Below are 22,461 nucleotides of genomic sequence, written 5' to 3'. Positions count from 1 at the left end.
TATAAAACTATTCGAATGCCACGTCCGCGGTAAAGGACTATTGGGTTGCTTATGCAGTTCATAGACAAGTGAAAGTGGATACGTTAAAATGCACAAGATAAGCGTGAGTGCTATGGATGGCCTTCTCATAGGGAGAAGGGAGCGAATCCATAGTGGTGTATTGTTATGGTGAATGTGTGGACTCATGTGCACCACCTCAAAAGAGTTACCGGCAGTTGTAGTACATGATAGCCATCGAGTCAAAGCTGGCTTGCTGCAGTTAAACTCCACCACCCTTTGTTGATACTGATGCATATGTAGCTAGTTCTGATGTAAGTCTTGCTGGGTACATTTGTATTCATGTTTTCTTAATTTATGTTTTTGCATAGAGACTTCAGTCTCACTAGTAGTTCCACGTGGACTTTGACATTTAGCTTGTTACCTCAGCTACGATCTTGTACCCTTGGGAGGGTCATGTAGATAGTCAGGCTTCTCGACCTTTTTCATTTGTAGTTGTCTGTACTTAGACATGTTATGCTTCCGTTGCCTGTATGCTCTGTATGTTGGGTCATGTGACCCATGTTTGTAATATTTGCCTCCTCGGAGCCTATTGAATAAATACTTTGAGTCGTAGAGTTTTGTTGTGATGTCATGTTGTATTTACACATATCGAGCATATTGTGTGTATGATTTTGAAATGCTTGGTATGTGTGGGATCCGGCAACCTAGTTGTTTATTCTTGGTAGCCTCTCTTATGGGGAAATGTCTCCTAGTGCTTCCACTGAGCCATGGTAGCTTGCTACTGCTCCGGAACACTTAGGTTGGCCGGCATGTGTCCTTCTTCGTTCCTGTGTCTGTCCCTTCGGGGAAATGTCACGCGTTGTTCCTTTAAGTCCTTGTAGCTTGCTATGACTTGGGTTCATACATTGATGATCGGCACGTTCGTTGTTGGGTCATGTATGCTTGTCTGTGTAAGTTAGTGCCACTTTGGATTCACGACTAGTCATGTACGCCCGGGTTCTCTACCATATGGATGCTAGCGACACTATCATATACGTGAGCCAAAAGGCGCAAACGGTCCCGGGCCAGGTAAGGTGGCACCCGTGGGAATACCGTGCGTGAGGCTGCAGAGTGATATGATGTGTTACATGCTAGGTCGGTGTGACTTAAGATCGGGGTCCTGACACATACCGAGTGGGCCGGACACCTGAGGACCCCCGAATCCAGGTCTCCCTCAGTAGCCCCCGAACTTGCCTTTAATGACGATTTAGTATCTGGCTTATATCTTCAGCTTTGTAGGGCAGGTTCTTCATTATACTTCGGATGGACGACAGTCCGATTTTGACCTTTGTGTTCTGCCTTTATGACTCCTTCATGTTGTCGCCTCGATTTCCACGTGTCGAGCAAATGCGAACGGTCCACCATATTTTATTAAAAATGAAACACCCAACCATGTAGGGATGGCATCTATATAAAGAGATCGACTCCTTAAAGTGCCATCAACATCGAGCAGAGGAAACACCAAGATCAGGCACAAAAAAGCCTCCAAACATGGCCAGCGCCCCAGGCTCCTCCTCGCGTCCCCATGGCCCTCAAGAGGGTGATTGGTAGAGTTTCTCAGTGCCTCATCTTCAACTGAGTCGGCTCTAGACGCAGGGATATCTTCCCCCCGCAGATCTAGTCTTTGTTCGAGCGGGATTGGCCTCAATAGGCAACGATATGCTGACTGAAAATTTCCCCAACCCCAATAGGAAGGAGAGAGTGTGCTTTATCCCATTCCTTTTGCGGGGATTAGGCTTTCCAATCCATCCCTTTCTCAGGGGCCTATTGGAATTTTACGGCATCCAGCTGCACAACCTCACCCCAGGTTCGGTTCCACACATCTCAGGTTTCGTTGCCCTCTGCGAGCTGTTCTTGGGCATTGAGGCCCATTTTGAACTATGGAAAAAGTTCTTCTGTCTTGTCCCCCGCCATCGAGGACGTTGCATATTTGAAGTGGGCGGTGCCGAAGTATGGCGTATAGCCGGATCTGGATACCCCGTGTGAACTCCCAAAGAGACATATCCACAATGGTCTTCGGAGTGGTTTTACATGGATGACGTCCCACTGCCGGACCCAGTTCGGCGTGGACTTCCCGAATTTTCCAGCGCTCCCTTAAAGAAGCGCCTCAACTGGCATCCCCGAAGTCCCAAGGAGGAGGATGGTGCAGACATAAAAAGGCTAGTTAGCAAGGTCAGATGCTAGCCCATACCGAGCTCTCGGTAATTGAGGTTATGGCTATTGCAATAAAGAGGTGTGTCCAGCCTCTCCAGTCCAGAGTAACTCCCTTATGGTGTTACAGCGGAGAAGATGATGCGTCTCATTATAGACGCAAGGGTCCGGATACCCCTGCCGAACTGGCCACGATCCTAGCTGATCTGTATAAGGGTGGAAAAGAAGATTTCCTCTGCTTAAACTGCTGGGGAGGCTATTCCATGTACAACCCCATTGAATGGGTAAGACTTCGATTATCTGTGTTGTTTTATCGCTGTCACAGTATACTAATCAAATTTACTCTTTGTTACCATAAAACGGTCATGGAGGAAGATAACCGAGGACGTTCACTGTCCTGCTCCACAGGCAGAGGATCACAACCGCCACGAGGACCCTGGCTTCTGTGAGGATCCAGATATATACATAGAGTTCGACGATGGGGTGTTTTATCAGGCGAGCCTTGACGGCTCGGAAGTGGCCATTACCGCCAACTACCCCCTCCCCTATCCTTTCTCCATCGTAAGTATTCCAAGAGCTAAAAAGGAAGTCCCTATTTGCACCTTTATCCATTGTACTAATCCGTACTTAACAGGATCGGCGCTCGGCAGACCGCACCTCTTCAAGGGCGGCCCCTTCGCAGGGTGGTCGTTCAAAACGAAAGGAGGCTGGGGGCACCGTAGAACCTTCACCATCTTCAAAAAGGTATGTTCATTTAATACGTGCCTAGGCACGAGTCCGGGTTATTAAAGCTCCCTTCTATCTTTGATTCAGAAAGAGCACGCGGCAAACAGTGGGGAAACACCCTCCTAGCCGAATGTCAGCCAATCCGGCACCGGACTCGTCAGCTAGGATGAGGGCTAATGCAATGCCAATTCCACCGCCTCATGTTGATTCGGACCACGTATCTATCACGAACTTCGAGATGGAGAGCGTAATGAATCACCATCATCTGAAAGAGGCCATGCGTGATCCAGCCTTTTCTGAGCAAGAATTCACCGCACTCAGTTCGGTGGATGCATATATCCGAGCCACTCGAGATGGACTTGCCGGAGTCACTCAGCTGTTTTCAAAGGATATATAGGTAAAAGTTTATGCAATTTTGACAGACATACACTAGTATCCCCCGAGACTTCAAGCGGTGAACCCAACCGATTTAAGGATCGATATTACCTGCATGTTCTCAAAGAGAAGAACACTGTGCTAGCCCAGGAGCTGAAAACAAACCAAACGTAGTTGAATGCCATCACCGTCGAACTGGCGGAAATGAAAAAGGCCTCGATGCGCACATCCGAGAAGAACAAACACGAGGATGAAAAAGACAAACAATCCGAAGAGATAGAGAGCTTGAAGGCTCAACTATCGGCCGCCCGGAAGGAAAATGAAAAGTTGAAGGGCGGCATGTTTGGTATGGCTTCCCTCTTTTTAAAAAAACCACCATAGGGGCTCTTGTTTAGTCCATAATTTGGAATGTCATGACTCTATTGTTGTAGGTCTGCTAACTGGTCGGCCGAAAGAAGAAGTATCTGGATTTCAAGGCGACATGCTGAAGGAACTGTTCGTGGTACATGCTCAGTCCCGGAAAGCCGTGAGGAGTATGGTCAAGGCTTTATGGCCATCTGATACCCCTCCAGAAAGTATGGAGGGCTTGGCAAACATGTTCATAGGTTCCCGGTGCCGCTTTGAGCTATGGAAGACATCCACCTGCCGTGAAGGCGCACGAGAAGCTCGGGCGATGGTGAAAACACGCTTCACCAAGCTGGATCCTAATCATATGGCCCGAGTGGGACCGCTGGGACCATACGGGAAAGAAATTCCATTGAATTTGGTGTATGACCAAGTAATGATAGTTGCGAAGTATTCCCAAGAAGACTGTAGGTTAGACAGTCTTATAGATGGAATAGATAAGGAATAGGTATTCGATTCAATGTATTAATGTACTTTATGATCAACCTGTGCCTTTATCCGATCATGTGGAAAGTTTGTCACCACAGGCTTTCGGCTTTAACCTCCAAACCAAAATGTGGAGTGTTTCCGGATACTATTTTGGAACGAAACGAAGCATTCACTATGTTGGAAACCAGGCAACCTAGTCATTATGCTCTAACAGAAAAAAAATTGAGTTTGGGGTGTATGTTATGTTACATATGTAAGAAACATCTTCCAAGGAGAATAGTTCCGTTAAGGGTTCCTTTCCTTGGGTTGGCATGCTTTAAGTATGCATGCCTGGGCTTTGATACGCAGCATGGAAGAACTGTCCCGTATTTAAAAGGTTACAAGAATGTAACAATCCATCGTTTGATTGCCGACCACTTATTCTCTTAAGAACGCTAGCTTTCGGCTTTACCCGTCTGAGGTATAGGTCCAGATTACCCGGTTGTAACAATCGCAGAGGTGCTCCCTTTACGCCCTAGCCGAATAATCGAGAACGTAGGGCATAAACACAGGAGCGAGGCAACTCAGCTTGGCAAAAACTTAAGTCATAGAGGTGCATATAATGGCAAAAAGGGTGTATATAAGCAAACGACGTATATATTGTGAGCTCCGGGCTCTGAATGATAATAGGCTTCGATAAAAGAAGCCCCCAGTCAATTTGGAGTATATACATTTTAGGATGTATACCCCCAAAGTGTTCGGCATATCCGAACATATCCTGGAAATCGTGCAAAAATGAGGAAATAAAAAGAAATGAAGAGGAGAAAAAACGAAAAAGGAACGTGGCCAAACTTATGCGTAGAATCTTCGGAGCCGAACAGTGTTCCATGGATTCGGCTCTAGGCGATTATCCGATGCATTACGAAGGCGATAGGCCCCTCCTGTGAGAACTTCATCTATAATAAAGGGGCCTCCTAGTTTGGTTTGAGCTTGTCCTTCTTCTTCTCTAGGAGGCATAGAATGAGTTCGCCGACATTATAAGTCTTGGCCCGCACTTCTCTGCTTTGGTATCGCCGAGCATGCTATTGATAGAATGCGGAACAGGCCTTTGTAATGTCACGCTCCTCCTCCAGGCCATCCAGATCGTCATGCCGATCTAGCTCGGCCTCTCTCTCTTCATACATGTGCACTCGAGGTGAGTCATGAATTATGTCGCAGGGCAGGACAGCCTTTGCGCCGTACACCATAAAAGGGTGTGTATCCGGTTGTGTGATTGGGCATAGTCCGAAGTCCCTAGAGTACGGAATCGAGTTCCTCGACCCATTGTTTATCTGACTCCCGAAGGGATCGCACTAGCCTAGGTTTGATACCGCTCATTATAGGCCATTAGCCCGTTCGACCTGGCCATTTGTTTGAGGGTGATATACAAAGGCGTAATTGAGCTTAATGCCCGAATTAGCACACCAATTTTTCACCTCATCGGCTGTGAAGTTAGAGCCATTATCCGTGATGATGCTGTGCGGGACACCATAACAGTGTACAACACCGGATATAAAGTCGATCACCGGCCCAGCTTCAGCCATTTTTACTGGTTTGGCCTCTATCCATTTAGTGAATTTGTCCACCATAACCAACAAATATTTCTTCTTGTGGCTTCCCCCTTTAAGGGGTCCGACCATGTCTAGCCCCCAGACCACAAAAGGCCAAGTAATGGGGATTGTTCTTAGGGCATGGGCGGCATATGACTTCGATTGGCGAAAAGCTGACATCCTACGCAGCGTTGTACAAGGGCATGTGTATCTACTCGGGCCGTTGGCCAAAAGAAACCTGTACAGAAGGTCTTTTTTACGAGGGCCCAAGTTGCAGCGTGATGGCCACCAAGACCAGCATGTATTTCAGCCAAGATTTGTCGTCCCTCCTCTTCGGAGATGCATCTTTGAAGAACTCCAGTAGTAGTTTTCTTGTAGAATTCACCCTCGTGGACTTTGTAGGCTTTAGAGCGTCGGACTATGCGACGGGCCTCGTTCTGGTCATTGAGCCGTATGTCATATGTTCGGAGGTTGTCAAATGTGAGGCGTAGATCGTCCACCAATGATTCGACATGTTTAGTATTAATGACTACATCATCCACGTATGCCTCCACTGTCTTGCTAATTTGCTTTTCCAGGTATGTTTGAATCATGCGTTGGTAAGTGGCTCCAGCATTTTTGAGCCTGAAAGGCATAGTGTTGAAGCAAAAAGGCCCGTACGGGGTAATGAATGCCATTGCGGCCTGGTCGGACTCCTTCATCTTAATTTGATGGTATCTGAAGTATGCTTCGAGGAAACACAATGTATCGTGTCCTGCGGTTGCGTCAACGATTTGGTCAATGCGGGGCAGCGGGAAGGGGTCCTTAGGGCAAGCTTTATTGAGGTCTTTGAAATCGACACAGAGGCGCCAGGATTTATCCTTCTTCGGTACCATGACCGGGTTGGCTAGCCAGTCCAGGTGCTTGATTTCTCTAATGAACCCGACCTCAAGTAGCTTGGCTAGCTCTTCGCCCATAGCTTGTCGTTTGGGCTCAGAAAAGCGCCGCAATGTTTGCTTGACTGGTTTGAGCCCTTTTATTATGTTGAGGCTATGTTCGGCCAGTCGCCGTGGGATTCTGGGCATGTCCGAAGGATTCTAGGCAAAAATGTCACAATTTTCACGTAGGAATGCTCGTAGGGTGGCGTCGATCGTCGGATCCAGCTATGCTCCAATGGGTGTTGTTTTGTTTGGATCTGTCAGGTGCACTTGAAAATTGACTATTTCATCTGCTGGTTTGAAATATGTGGATTTGGGCCTCTTGTCGAGGATTACATCGTATTTGTCCACTGTGGAGCACAGAGTGGTTAGCTCCTTGGCCGCGAGGGCCTCGGATAGTGCCTCGAGGTCCAAGGATGCGGTTTTGTTTTTGGCACGGAGTGCTATATCTGGATCACTGGTGATAGTGATTACTCCGTTGGGCCCTGGCATTTTAAGCTTCCTGTACCCATAATGGGGGATGGCTTGGAAGCGTGCGAAGTCATCTCGCCCCAAAAGGGCGTGATATCCGCTATTGAAAGGTCCACGTGGAAGAGCAACTCTTTGGACCTGTAGTTATCAAGCGTGCCGAATACTACGTCGAGTGTAATTTTTCCCGAGCATCGCGCTTCTCGACTGGGGTTAATACCTCAAAAGGTGGTACTACTTTGCTCGATGCGACTCTTGTCCATTTGCATTTTATCGAGCGTATCTTCATAGATGAGGTTAAGTCCACTACCACCGTCCATGAGTACTTTGGAGAGTCGAAAGCCATCCAGAAATTGGGTTTAAGACCAAGGCGACTGGTGCTCGGACTGATCGAGCCCTTGGTTCGTCATCGGCGGTGAAAGTTATTGTCGTATCGTTCCAAGGGTTAATTGCGGTTACTTGGTTGACTTAGACGAGGTCGCGGAGTGCCCTTTTGCGCCGATTATTTGAAGAAAATGTCTCAAAGACCGTAAAGATGTTGAGATCATCGTCCTCCGAAGAGCGCTTCTCTAGGGTAGTATTGGTGAGGATAACCTCGCCGCTCTTAGCCACTTGCCAAAGTACCCAACATGCCCTAAGGCTATGCGTTGGTTCGGTGTTCGGCGTTGTATGTATCTGACATGGCCTGTCGAGCAGTTCGTCAAGGACGGTTCTATGTCCCGTGAAGGGCTTGTTTTTCTTGTCAATAGGATGACGATCGGGTGCCCCGTAAGGGTGCATCCTTTTTGCTCGTCCGGGGGGCTACCTAAAGGCAGGGGGTTCCCACCAGGCTATCTGGGCTTTCCAGGTGCTTTCCATTGCGCAGTATTTATGTACTATGTGTGCCAACTCTGCAAAGTGCAGTATGCGGCGGCGGTTGAGGGCATTGAGAATTCCCTCGTCCGTACAGTTGCGGCAGAAAACTGCAACCGCATCGTCATCACAGCAATCTTTAATCTTGTTTTTAACAAGGAGGAACCTGGCCCAAAAGTGATGGACCGTTTCCTGAGGTTGCTGTCGTACATACATTAGGTCGCATATGTCTAGAGGACCTGAATTACTTGGGGAATATTGATTGTGGTGGGTGGGCGGGCTAAAATCCGTGTCCCGATCCACAATTGAGTCCGAAGCTGGAAGAATCTCTGAGTTCACCAGTTCAAGATCGGGAAGGTCCTGAGGACTTCCGGGCTCAATGCCTGATCTTGTGTTCGGAGCACACACAGTCTCTTCTAGGGGAGGGGTATCCGGCTCACAGGGCTCGGAGATCCGAATATAGCTGGTTTTTAACTTGGGGGAGGAATCGTTTTGGCTCGTTCCTCAACGACGACTACCAGATGGGTGACCGGTGGGGACTTGATTTCCCTCTGGTTGGGTTTAAGCCCAATCCGATCATAGTCTGTTGTGACCCCCAGGGCGGCGATGCGATCTAGCAGCTCGTTTAAGGATGAGACATCTGTCGGATCCATCTTTCCGGAGTGTTTGAGGCTAATATGGAGATGATGTTTGGCGATTGTAGGGGCCACCATTGGCTTGACGGCTGAGCGAGCGCCCATGGTGAATCTGCCGAGCTGGAGGACCTGTCCTGGAGTTAGGGCCCCTCCGGAAGTGATATCATCATTAATGACAAGGCGAGCCATCTATCCTTCCGTCGACAACACAAATGAACTCTCAATGAAAGCACCAATATCGGTGTCAAAACCGGCCGATCTCGGGTAGAGCGTCACGAACTGTTCGTCTGAGGATCGAAGGTAACAAGGGACACAGGGAACACGATATTTACCCAGGTGTGGGTCCTCTTAATGGAGGTAAAACCCTACGTCCTGCTTGATTGTATTTGATGAGTATAGGGATTACAAGAGTCGATCTACCTCGAGATCGTAATGGCTAAACCCTAGATGTCTAGCCTATATGAATTCTGATGATCCCTACGGACTAAACCCTCCAGGTTATATATACACCGGAGGGGTACAGAGTCGGTTTACAAGGGAAGGAAACAACACATCTGGACTCCAATCTTGCCGTGCACGCATCCAGGAGTCCTACCCGAACACGGGGAATGATCTTCTGGTTTATCTTCACGGCCCACCAGCCCGGCCCATATCGAGTGGGCCAGACACCTGAGGACCCCCAAATCCAGGTCTCCCTCAGAGGGATTGGGGAAGAAATCCATAGAAGAAATCGCTAGATCTATTGAATTTTGGAGAGAGAATTGAGAGGAGAGAGCCACCGCCGCGCTCTCTGTTTTGGTACTGAAAGTAATGGGGGTGGGATGGGGGAAGGGCCAGCGCGCAGCGGTTACTAAGTTAGTGCGCAGCGCCTAACGCGTAGGCACTGCACATGGCTGTGTGGCGCCTTATAGTTAAGCGCTGCACAATGAGCCATGGCATCGGTCGGCTAGGCGCTGCACATCAGGGGTGGGGCCGGGCGTGGCCTTGGGCTGCCACGTTAGTCTGGTGTGCAGCGCCTGTCAGTCAGGCGCTGCACAATGTAGTGTGGTGCCGAGCTGTCGAGCGCCACACAAAACGATCAGCTAGGTGAATTTTTTTTCACCAACGGTTCACTTTGTGAAATTGTTTCGCCCATAGGTCAATTTTGTTCATTTTTCTTTATGATGACGGTTGTGCGAATGAGCTTAAAAGAAAGAAAGAAAAAGAAACAAGGCATGTCAGGCAAGGAAGGAGATATCTTGAAGCGAAATAGCACAGGCCTTGCGGCCAACCCTACGTCGCGGATGCTGCCGGACGTCTCCTATCCACCCCACAATGGGCTAGGTATGGATTTGCCGGTTAGCCTAGTCGTTTGAGTTGGATTTACCCCATCCGCTTGGATGACGTTTTTCTGTTTTTCTGTCCAGACAATGATCGGGTAGCTCGCCCTGACGTTTGGAATGGATATTGGGGATGACGTTTGGGATGGATATTGGGGATGGGGGATGGGGAGCTTTAACATATACATGTACTCCCTTCGTCTTATAATATAAGAGCAACTTTAAGGGAGAGAATATTTTATCCGTTTGGGTCATTCGGACAGAAAAGATGGCCCAACGAGGCGACCCAAACGGACATGGCGTCCGCCTGCTGTCCATTTGTTGTCCGTCTGGACCCAAACCAGGCTTAAATTTGAGCCACAAATGGGTCAGCGCGGACAAACCCGGACGCTCTCGTCACTCGCTCGTGTCCTCACTCGTGACCTCGCGTGTCCGGCCTGGTCCCACGCATCAGCGACTCGCACTAGCGATTCAGCCTCCCACCACCACCGCCCGCTCGTCCCCAGCTCCCGCGTCGCCGCCCACTCGTCCCGGGCTCCTGCACCGCCGCACCAACCTCGTCTGCCGTTGCTCGGATTCGGCGCCGGCCGACCAAATCCATCCGGTCCCGCGCGGATCCGCCGCCCCCACCGGTCTTCGCGCCTCCGCCGGCCTTCGTCGTCCCCATCATCCTCTCGCCGCGTTGTTGCCATGGACGCCTTCAGGGCATTGAGCAGGAGCTCGCCTGCCGCCACGCTCGGCCACCTCGACCTCCCCGGATCCGATTCCAGGCAGCAGCAGCGGCGCCAACCTGACTGCCTCCACAAGCTCCTCAGGTCATTCTTGAGATGCTTCGGCAACGACCACAACAAGCCCAGGCGAGGCCGCTGCAACTCCTCGACATCAGGAAAAGGCAGCCGCAGCCGGCGATCTTCACTGATTTCGACGGGTTCGCCAGGGTGGGGGCGCCGCCGGCAAGCTTCGCTGACGGTCAACTCAGTTTACTCGGCTGCTGCGTTTGTCCGTTCGAGGGTTGTGCGTTGGGTAACAGATGACCCAAACGGATGACAAACAGACAAAATCCGTGTTCGTTCGAGTCTTTGCGTTGGAGTTGCTCTAAGGGCCTTTTTTTACGCTATAGTACAAATCTTAGTGATTAAGCTGGGAGGAGGTCCGTTGGTGGGTCCGGCGCTCCGGCCGACGAGGCGCCAGAGGTTGCTGAGCTGTGGTGTCTGCGTGTCTCATAGCCGGTGTCCTCTCCTGTGATCCGGTGTGACCCTTTCACCCTCGCCGTCCGCCTGCCAAAGCCAGCCGCCATTTTTCACCCCGCCTCATCCGTCCATTCTAGTAAAAACACGTCTCAACAAAGGGCAATGCCTGCTGGCACTGGACTCTCTCACTTGTGATCTTGTGCCAAAGTACCGGCGGCTCGTAAATGCGCGGGCCCATGGAGTACTTCCACCCAAAATAAACGTTTTGTACCAGAGTACTTGTCGCCAAGAAAACCGAGCACAAAAGGCCGAGGCCTGGCTAGCTAGATTCCTGTAACCCGACGTCCCTTTCCCGCGCCAGTGAACACCAACTGCGCTCTGCTAGCGTTCGGCAGATGGCTAGCGAGAAGCGATTCCCCTAGAGCCACCCACCCATGACTTTTATGCGCGGCTGGATCGGAAATGGAAACGGCAGCGACGGACGAGGAGAGGCGAGCAGGAGCACGCCGTCATAATAACTGCCGGAGGCCCCAGCGGCGGCCTCGACCTGGGAAGATCGGTGACGAGCCAATCAATCCGTGGACGCCACAAATGGCCACTTGCGCATTCAACCATGTCGCCAAGCACCGTCGGTCTCTCTCTTCCTTGCTGAGTTTAGATTTTTTTTTTAAACCCGATAATCACCATATGTTTGGAATTGACAAGCTTACCAACTAAACTTGTCATCCTCGCGTCAACCAAAGTTGTCATAGAAAACGTTCGATTTGCCATGGGCAAAATCCAAACGTTCGGATTTATTATTTCCGTCTTTTTTTTCCACTCGTCATAAGGGGTGGATGAGGCTGCGAGCTTTCCGAGCTCCATGTGCGTGCAGGCGCAAGAAATAGCTATGCGATGGTGGCCTAGAGTAGAGCTACGCACTGGCCGGACCAGCAGCAAAAGAGATACGTACTAGATAAAAAGCATGAGAGGGAGGGCCAATAAATTCAGAGCCCAAGGAAACTGTCTCTGTTGCAGCCGGTGAGTCAGTGAGGGAAAAGAAAGCAAGTGCTCCTGTTGCAGTTAAGAAACATCAGACTTGAAAGGAAAATTGATCGAAGAAGGATCCAACCAACGCCCAACCCTCTTTTGCCCAATCGGATACACCGGATGGCTCCAGTCGCGTCGGTTTCCTTTACTCTTTCGGTTTTGACAAGAATAGCAACAAGGAATCTCGATCCAGCAGAGAAATAAACAAGCCTTCATCAGAAAAAAAAAAGTGCTATAGAGAAAAACAAGAGTGGTGACAATATCTATCACTGTTCTGAAACCGATAAACATGAATTCGGCAGGAACGCTTTCCACATAGCAGGGGGAAGAATACAGCATCCCATGGCCAAATAAATAGCTCTTCTATACATTCGTGTCGAATCGAATAAAAGAAGAAGAGAAACAGAAGAGAGATCCTAACAGGCAAAATGCTACTACTATGTCTTTTACATAAGCACAAGAATCTGCACAGAAAGGTAAGTATAAAAAAGTTCTACAAAATGCTGAGCAGTCCTGAACAAGTACCTCATATCATGTACAGGGGAGAAAGCAGGACGATGGACAGCAGCCATTTAGTACAAGAGAAGAAAGAGGGATCACGCAGTCAGACGTCCAGGCTCTATCACCTTGCTTGCCGGGGCCTTGTCCCTCTCCTCTACGTACGCAGATGGGAACCAGCCTGCCTTTCCTTTGCACTCCCCTTCCGACCACCCGTTTGGAGACACCTGTCGAGACAGACACACAAAGATTGCTTGCTTAGCACTGCCGGCCCCATGTGTTCTCCTCTTATAAATGGACAGTTATGCGTTGCCCTGCATCTCATCATGTTCATGCAGCAGCAGTTACCCAACTTACTGCCGGTATGAATTAAGGTGTGATTATTACTCCCTCTGTTCGGAATTACTTGTCTCGGATATGAATGTATCTAGAACTAAAATACGTCTAGATACATTCATTTCTACGACAAGTAATTCCGAACGGAGGGAGTACTTCAGAAGCTTGGCCATGAGGTGTCACACGAATGGATGGATGAAATCTATTAACAGTGAGTGAATTGCTCATGTGCAAACCGCGTGTACCTGGCGGACCACAACGAAATCGCCCACGGAGATACTGAGCTCACCATCAGCCTGACCATCAAACGGATGGATTACCTGCAGGTCATCAAGTGTTCAGCTTGTGGAGTGATGAAATGCTATGTTCAGTACAGCAATTGTGCTGCAGTTGCTAAAATTACTCAACAACTAATCTTGCCAAATACTCCTTGCCATCCTTTTATTGCATATATTTGTTGTTTGTGTGTGGATTAACCCACATGGAATTTCCACTCCAGCATTTTTATGTGGTATTACTATATTTAGCAGGTGTAAAAAAAGAATAACATGAAATGCAAGGTAGACGAGGAGCTTTGTTGAAAGAATGGCAGCACGGGATATCCATCGATCATATTAAGCACTGTCTAAGGTGCAGTTTTGATTCAACAAAATGGAGACTCACATGATTTTGGATAATCTACTGATAGCATATTTTATGGCTTTCTTATGCTACCAAACAATTTAGTTTCTCGATTTCTTTGATTGCTGGAGAATCAGATGAACATTCTTTTTATGAATCAATCAAATGAACTTGACAAGTTGACATCATAAAAATCATCCATGAGAAAGCACATGTTTATAATCTACTTATAAATAAATATATGGAGCAGTTCCAGAGATAGCTTTCTGGGGCTTCCAAAAAACCTACCATCAGTCTGTCTAAAATAGCTCATGCCAGTACGGAACTAAGGTCTAACATGATAGAGAGTACACAGCAACAATATAATAGAGTGAAGAGCAGTATAGATGACACACTACAAACTGATCTGCCAAATACGTGGTGCAAAAGGCGTACGTACCTCCCCAACATAATGCACTTCCTGACCATTCCTTGTAGGTTCGCTAGTTTCAGTTAATGCTGGATCTTCTGATATGCTATTTGAGTGCACATGTGTGGGTGATACTTTAGGTGATGATACTTTAGGCTCCGATGATGGATCTGATGATGGCACATCATCGTTGTTGTCTGACTCTTCATGGGGTCTTGCATTGAGCATCTGTGCAAATCAGCAGAAAAATGGCAATAACCTTCAGCAGAAAATACTCACATCTGTTTTCAACGTTTAGGGCATGTAAAATGCACAATACAGGTCAAATAATCCATTATTTAGAAATAGCTATGCACCTCATCATGAAGTTTGTTCAGAATATCAGCAACGTTCTGATGGTAAGTTCTCTCGGCATCAACCTGCAAGTGGGGCACAGCATAAGATAACGCTCATTAATGTTTAATGCTCAATTCTGTTCAATCAATGTTATCGAATTTCACATACGGTACGTGAGGCGTATGCATATTTGGTTGGAGCTCATGAGTGTCAAATCCAGGAGTGGGAAACTTGAAGTAGGAAAATTAACAGAAAAAGCTACCTGACTTTTTTTAGGGCCAAGTGAAAAAAAACCATGTTCAACATCTAAATCACACATATCACCAATCACATCAAACGGACAGAAAATCCAAACTATGTTTTAAAAAGACACCTGGTAATTAGAAGACATATTTAATTTCCAGGATACTTTCAAGGAGATTGGGCCAAACTATAAGAATTGTTTATATGCCAAAACTTACATGACACTGTGTTTTACTTCTGATCAGTAAGTACAGTTTTGGTAAAAAATATACTCCCTCTGTATCAAAATATAAGACGTTATTTGCTCTAGATTTAGACGAAAAAACGTCTTATATTTTGATACGGAGGGAGTAGATCAGTAACTAGGCACCCGCACATCGGGGTTGAGAACAAAAGCAATGTACCCATATGACCACACGCGCACATGCACACAGGCAGAACAGAATAACTAGATAAGTCATTGAAATGAAGTTCTATCCTAGAAATGAAGTTTCTAATCAACAAAACCAAAAGGCAATTTATGACCTTTCTGTTTATAGCATAAGTGGCCATACCATACCACAGGAATCTCAACCGTCAACAAAAGTACATATTCTGAAATAACAGTGAGGCGCACCATACCATTGCAAGAAGACGATCGAAGGTAATCTGTTGCTGCTGAGCCTCTACAGCCTCCATAGCTGCCGTTGCTTCCTTTCCTAATGCTGCCAGCGTAGTTCGGAGCTCTGATAATTTTGACTCTGCATGTTGCAGTTTCACCGAATCTGTATTACCACTACTCTCCTTGGACTTCAGTTGCCTTCTAACCACATCAGCTATCTAATAAGAGAAACATTGTCTTTTTAGTATCAGGCAGGGATCTCTGAAGTAGTTACAGTGCTAGGCGAGTAGCTCTGTGATCAGCTGACCACACAGGTTTTTCCAAATGCCACTTTGTTTTGCTATAATTTCTAATTTTATGTATTAGTCCATGGAAGCTAAAGGAGTGAAATCACAGGTACTAACTCCTGGCATAACCACTGCTCTGGAGAAGATAATTTTTCATCTGCTATTCATTACCTGAGACTCCATATCTTGTCTGATCCGTTGATAGCGGTAAGTTAACAAGCGAGCATCTTCAAGAGGAGCACTCATTATCATTTCTCGAAGAGGCTCAAAAACCTGTGGGTAGGAAAAACCAAATGGTTAAACAGCAGCAATACAGCTGAATCAGAAAATGTGATGTCATTACTTAGATGTAATCATAAAGAAGTTATATGTGCATTTTAGAATGCACAAATCATCATATCACATTTGGCATTCACTACTTGCTTTGATACTATTTTGTACTGTAAATTTCAACAGAATAAACCACATCTAGCTTCGGATGACATTCCGCTCAAGGGTAAAAAGGAAAATATATCACAACCTAGATGTTTCGGACTAATAAACATAACGCCATGAAGGCAACATTTGTGATGCTGAGAAACTTATGAAATAGTGAAACTGAGGATGGGAATAGCCATCACCTGCTCTCCAAGAACTCTAAGAAGTTTCTCCCGCTCTATCTCCATTTGGTTGTGGGATTTACCAAACTCAACCGAAGCCTTTCCAAGAACAAAACCAACATTTTGATTGTTGTTTCCATATTTGCAACAATCCTCAGCTAGCTTTTTCACTACAGGAAGAAACATTATAGCTTGACAACATCTCAAAATAGAAGCATATGCACATACAACAACAACAGCAACAACAACAACAGCAACAACAACAATAACAAAAAACAATGTGAAGTTACCTATCTCCATCTGTTTGGTGCTAACAGCAACAAAACCCTCCAGTCCTCGTACAATGGTTCGTTGGAAATGCTACAAAATGAGACACAACCAATTCACTTTACAACAATCGGCTAGACTAGTTATCTTTGAGTCCTTTTACAGTACATTAAATTATTCTATGCCGTTTATTTTTATGATGCAGCGGTTAAGATATAATAACAGTACTACACTTGAATTCTTGTAGTATATTCAGGCATGGAGGGCACTTCGGGCAGTCCAGCATCCAGCTTCTGCTGGTAATCCACGAGCTGGGTGACGGCTGGAGGGATGCCGCCAGAGCTGCTGTTCATGCTGTTGGTGGAGTGGTGGTGGCCCACATTGGGTTGGGGATGAATCGTAGTGGGTGCGGGGTACGCGGGTCTGGGTGCGAGAGCACGCTGCTCTCCATCGCCTGGCCACCAAGCACATCGCCATTGCCTTCCGTCAAGTTCGACGTCCACGCTTGTTTAGGCTTGGATTTGGAATTGGCGTCGAGCGAAACAGTTTTTTGTGGAACTTGGAAGTAGTAATTATATGGTTGGATCAGGACATGGATTGAATGTGTCATATGCACCGTTTCTCTCTGATGTTACAAATCAGTAGTGGAACTGATTCATTTGTGTCCCAAATTCGCTATGTAATATGTGATGTCGTTATGTTATAGCCTGTAAGATCTTTGTGGTAGCCTACATGTAACACGCATCATCCAGCTACTGCTAAGATTAATGACCAGACTAGTGCTAAAGTTTTGCATGGGCTCTTGGATTCCATGCTTCATCATTGTTGGTGTTGAAAAGGGAGACGATGAGCAGCGATTGGCGGCGTCGCCCTCCTCGTCGACCTTCCATGCAGCAGCGTCTCACTTGACAGCAGCGGCGCAAGGGAGGAGCGGGCGTACAGCTGCGCTCGTCACGTGTGGCAGCGATCGTCACATACGGCGGAACTATATTGGGATCGTTCGCAGGGAGGCGAGGTCATGTGGTTGTGATCAGTTAATTTTCCTGTTCTTTCTGGATTAATTAGAGGCATTGAATCGATCAGGCGAGAGCCGCACCCAAAGCTGAGAATATCAGCCTAGTCGGAAATTACCAAGCTATCCTCAAGCTGAGCTTTTAGGCGAACCATATCAATCGTTGGATTAACTTAATACTACACCTAAAACTCAGTAGTACAATGTACCGTAAATAATCTCTTATCTATCACAGGTAACAAACCGAAGGAAGACATACTTTAGCTGCTCTTGTGGTATTATAAAGCTTCTGGAGATTCTGGTGGCACTCAAGTTCAGCTTCATCGACAAGCGAAGTGTCTTGATTATGGCGTGCGCTGAACGTCTTGCGAACCGCCTGCAACATAAATGTAACTCTCTCAAGAATGAAACAGGCAAAGAAGCATGTCATATGATGCTGGAACCCATTCATTCATTCTATTGGACCAAGTAAAATTAGGCACAGCTTCCGAATAAGTGGGTATCCACAGTCAAACGTACAAGAAATGAGTAGGTCCAGATTAGTGTCGGAAACCTAAAGAATAGATATGCAATTCACTCCCTCCCTTCCAATGGCTGCTGTTCTGTTCTCCCAATACAGTGGTCACTACCCATAACCTCAAAATTCTCGAACAAACTCTGTGTGGAATTGACTGGGCAGAAGCAATAGCCGGGGGAAGAACCTCTACTTCCAGCGAAATTCCGGCGACCCGGTGGTCGGCGGGAGGCTGAATTTCTGGAATTTGGGAGAGGAATCCGTACCTGCTGCTGCTTGGCGACGTGCTCCCGCAGCTTGCTGGCCTGCTTCTTGAGCGCCTCCATCCGCGCCGGCCGACCGACCGACCGATAGGATCGATCAAAAGCGAAACGGCGCCTCTCCGGCGGTAGATAGGAATTGGGGAAATAATAGCGGCGCTCGCCACAAAATAGCGAACCCCGGAGGGGAAAAGCAGGGCAGCACTCTCCTGCTACACGACACGACGCGAAGCGCTAGAAGGGGAGGGCGGCGGCGGCGGCGGCGGCGGCACAGCGCTAGGAGGGAGGGAGCAGCAGTAGAGCGAGCAACCGCCCCTCGCCTCTCCGCGGTTTGTTGGGTTGCTGTGGTGGCGGTGACGATGGTGGTGGTGGTGGTGGGGTTGGTGCGGAAGCGGAAGCGGAGGGCAGTAGCTGCTGCCGTGGTCGCTCTGGCGGTAAGGTAAGTAACTGCCTGGCAACCGCAACCGAGGCGGCGGCGGCGGGCACGGAGCGCGCCGGCCGACGACGGTGACGGCTGCCGACCAAACTGTAGAGCGAACCGCTAAGCTGGACCGTAGAAATGGGGGTGTTCCGGTTTCTAGAGAAAGCGAGAACGCTGGACCTGTGACGGGATTGACCCGGAGCGTCGAGCCGAACCGCGCGTTACTCCCACGCCATTGGGGGTGCGCCGTGCCGTGCGCGTGGGAGGTGGGACTGACTGGGGGTGCGCGCGTAGAGAGCGACCCGACGCGACGGGGAGCGTAGGGGCGAGTGAACCGAAAGTGGCGGAGGAGTGGACTTCACTTGGTGCCGTACGTCCCGCCGAACAGTGCCTGCCTGCCGGTGGGAGGGACGAGCGGCCGGCGGCCATCCTCGCGGCGGCCCGCAGCTTATCTAATCTGCAACGGACAAAATCTTTGCATTTTGTTCCACTCGCCGGCCATCGTGCTCGTTGTTTGTTTAAGACGCCGGCCATTCCGCCGACGACACCACCAGGGATGAGACGATGCTGGTGGCCGGCTTTTGACTGCTGCCGGCCAGCCAAGCGCTCTTGTGCTCGGTCGCTCTCGCGTCGGCGTAGGCGCGTGGCTCCGCGAGGTCAAGCCTACCCCGTCATCTAATCTCATCTCACCAGTAAAATATTTGAGACCGTCGCGTCGTGTCATCTCAACCGAGTGCTTCCTGAGGTAAGCTCTCAGAGTCGCTTAACTCGCCACGTTGCAATCCATCCCGGTCACGACAGATTCAGCAAAGCACTGGCCAAACAGAAGAATGATAGGCTCAACTGTAAACAATGCGGCCCAGCAAAGTGTCGCCCTCAGGTGAGCTGGCCCAAATGGGCACCTGTATGTGACCTGCATCCATCATCACAGCAACCAAATGAAACTAGCATCAGAAGCACCAACCAGATAAGGGCAAGGGAGGAAAGACCCCTGCCGGTGACATGCCAGCACATTTCTATCATGATGATTCGCATCTGCGTCGTCTTAATCGCGGTTCACACAACCTGATTGATGTCCAAATTCTGGCAATGTAAGAAATAACAATGTCACGACACACCCCCACAACCAATACGGTTTCACTGTCACCGGACACAAAACCACATCAAACACATGAATGTTGCAGGACTGCAGATAATGTTATCTGTCATAGACGACGCCAAGGCTTTCAGTTCACTCTCTCTGCAATTCGCCGAGAGCCCAAGACAGGCTTCCTTTCTCCAACATGTTGGGAGATAAATCATGGAGGGAAGCCACCACAGGTCCGGCCATATTTTTCGCAACAGGAACACTTCACTTGTTCCCATCCTCGACACTTTGGTTTTCAGCCGCACCTTTAGGTTTTTCTTCTCGAAACTTAATATGATTCCTCTTTGCACTTCTGAGATTTTCTACCATCTCATGATCCCTGCAAAGATTTTGCACTTGTCACAAACTCTGAAACTAAAACAGACAGACACAGAGAATGGCGAAAGGACGACGGCAAAAATTACCCGCAATAGAACACAGTCCCTCCCGCAGTCTCCCATATCCTTTGTATGTTGCCTTCACCACCAAACATTTCCCTACAATACAAACACAAAGGGTCAATGAAAGAAGATACATCAAAGCACACAATATCAACACGAGCTATCCGATACATAAATCATACCTTGGCAAGCACTTCCGATGAAATGCTTTGGGGCAGCGCCTGCATAGCACCAAGTTCATTTCCCATGTTCCCCTTCCCTTTGATTGTCCTCTTGTTTTATTACCCTCCGATGTTGCATGTTTTTTCCTGCACGTTTCCTTTCCCTTTGTTTTTCCTGTCATTTTGTTATCCTCCGAAGTTGCATTTTTTTTCTTGCACGAGTAACATTCATGCATAGGGCATGCATCCTCAGGTATTTTATTGATATCCAATGGAAGACAATAAGGGTGGTAAAAGCGCTTACAGCCCCTCTTATTGCATTGTATGATGACCTGACAAAAATGTAAAACAAAAAGTTGGAAAACTAAAGGAATCTGATCTATCCTGACGAGCAACTGCATATGCAAAAAGATCTTGAATATTTTAGAGCCTATATGCAATCAAAATCAAGTACCACTCATAGTTGTTGCCTTGGCTCCTACATCTACAGAATCACAATACTTTAGCTTCAAAGAACTCCACTGTTTTTTCTCATTATTCTCAGTGACATAGAGAATTAAGAAATCAGTAAATCAAGTAACAGTTCCATCACAAACAGAATATAATATATCTCAGAAAATACAAAGTACAAATACATGTTTTTTCAGACACACCTGTTCGTCTCCTCCTTGGTCTGAAGATCCCAACTCTCCGCAAACAAAGCACTGGTGCTTCTTAGACTCACAATTTTCGCACAGAAACTCAGGTAGTTCCTATATAATATGATATGTATGAAAAGTTAGATGCCAATACCGGACATACTGAAACAAGAATAAAACTGAATAATTTGGTAAAGGATTAGCACCAGTTGTTCTTCACTCAGACCAAGAGTGTCGCAATGAGAAGCTTCACCAGTAGGTTTGGTTGGGTGGAACGACCTCCCACAGTCACCATCACAACTACAATGAATTAAGTTAAGAATATGTGTCAACCCTTCTTCAGTCAGGGAGCACGCAGGCCCCCTGGATACAAAACTTCTTTCGAGAACAAGAGCCTTGTAGAGTTCATGCAATGCAAGCTACAATGTTACGCAATCAGGCTACTCAAATAGTATACAGAATGACAAATGGCAATCTAGAGCCGTGATGGCAACTCTGAACATGGAGGAAATATTTAGGGGCTGTTTGGTTTTTGACAGAGCCAGACCCGCCAACGGAGGGCACGCCAATAATTGGCGAGCGATTTCGGCGCCGAGCTTCACCAAAAAGTTGGCGCAGATATACACTAGTAGCGCTGCGGTGGGCTGGGCGAGCCAAAATATCGGGGCTCATCCAAACGACCTCACCAGCCTGGTCAACGACCAATATTTTGGACGGGTGGCTGTGGGCAGCAATCTAAACAGCCCCTTACACATGACATGAGCAAATAGCTCCATTCAAAATAAATGAACTAAAATTATCAATCCTTTTACATGGTACATGAAAAAATACAAAAAAAATTCAACCGATCTATGTATTTATATGTGAACTAGTGGCATATAACTCTTCAAAATACCATAGATTAACCTGAGAAGAACAAAAATAAAAGATACCCTACATTATGAAAAAGACTAGACAAATAGAGTATGCCTACCATATCAAGTCGCCACCCTCATCACAAATAGCACAAATATAATCATCCTGCACAAGCATGTCATTTTAGTTATACATATTAAAACAAGAAGAATTGTAGTGGTACAAGTATGAAACAAAACAAAAATCTGAGCGGCTAAACTAAACAAATCAACATTGCCGTGCAAAAAACAAATGTACCTTGAAGAAAGGTTGATTGATGGTTATTTCCTAACACCATCAATATTTATCAAAATCTAGTCAGTACTGAACCTTTCCTTTTGAAATTGTTTCATTCGAATAATAATCAGTTAACATTTACTCATGCAAAGTTTGAACTGGGATGATACATTACAATGATAGTTTAGGGAAACACAAGGGGAAAGGTAGAAGATTATCTTTCTAGCATGTACCCAGTAAATTCATAATATGTAATGTGAAAGAGCTATTCACGAGGAGATGTTTTTACCACACTATAGTCCTTCTCCATGGCAGCTTTGGTTCCTGCTTAGAACAAAAGAATAAAGACAAGAGAAAATTGGAATTTATATGAACGACATAGAATTGCAAACTATAAGAAAACTAAAGTGTTGATGTTTTGATCATGGTACGAAAACACAGTAGCAAGGATAGACAACTAGAGAGAGAGAAGAGAGAGAGAGGGAGAGGGAGGGAGA

The 22,461-nt window shown here is 47.3% G+C and overlaps 2 protein-coding genes across 3 annotated transcripts in view; both read right to left on the bottom strand.

The window, feature by feature from the left end:
* Nucleotides 1-12,354: 12,354 nt before the first annotated feature.
* LOC119285226 (SH3 domain-containing protein 2-like) lies at nt 12,355-18,762 on the bottom strand. The gene is made up of 10 exons (XM_037564463.1): nt 18,093-18,762; nt 17,572-17,688; nt 16,324-16,393; nt 16,055-16,203; nt 15,606-15,707; nt 15,168-15,365; nt 14,324-14,386; nt 13,998-14,195; nt 13,183-13,257; nt 12,355-12,828 (listed from the first exon to the last, which is right to left on the bottom strand). Exons 1-10 carry the CDS (start codon nt 18,150-18,152, stop codon nt 12,700-12,702), a joined length of 1,161 nt encoding a protein of 386 aa, XP_037420360.1. The 5' UTR covers nt 18,153-18,762; the 3' UTR covers nt 12,355-12,699.
* A 728-nt stretch (nt 18,763-19,490) lies between these two features.
* The window catches only part of LOC119285224 (protein ENHANCED DOWNY MILDEW 2-like), a 21,089-nt gene continuing 18,118 nt past the window's right edge, over nt 19,491-22,461 (bottom strand). For both annotated transcript variants that reach the window (XM_037564460.1, XM_037564461.1), the window contains 7 exons: nt 22,254-22,288; nt 21,807-21,853; nt 21,040-21,133; nt 20,849-20,947; nt 20,217-20,527; nt 20,059-20,130; nt 19,491-19,973 (listed from right to left, as the gene is read on the bottom strand). In XM_037564460.1, the coding sequence (XP_037420357.1) occupies nt 19,859-19,973; nt 20,059-20,130; nt 20,217-20,527; nt 20,849-20,947; nt 21,040-21,133; nt 21,807-21,853; nt 22,254-22,288 (773 nt within the window). In that variant the 3' untranslated portion in view covers nt 19,491-19,858. The remainder of the gene's footprint in view (nt 19,974-20,058; nt 20,131-20,216; nt 20,528-20,848; nt 20,948-21,039; nt 21,134-21,806; nt 21,854-22,253; nt 22,289-22,461) is intronic.

Source organism: Triticum dicoccoides, chromosome 4A (assembly GCF_002162155.2).
Source record: "Triticum dicoccoides isolate Atlit2015 ecotype Zavitan chromosome 4A, WEW_v2.0, whole genome shotgun sequence".
NCBI lineage: Eukaryota > Viridiplantae > Streptophyta > Magnoliopsida > Poales > Poaceae > Triticum > Triticum dicoccoides.
The sequence above is the reverse complement of the archived record's forward strand: the minus strand, read 5'-3'. Positions and strand labels throughout refer to the sequence as shown.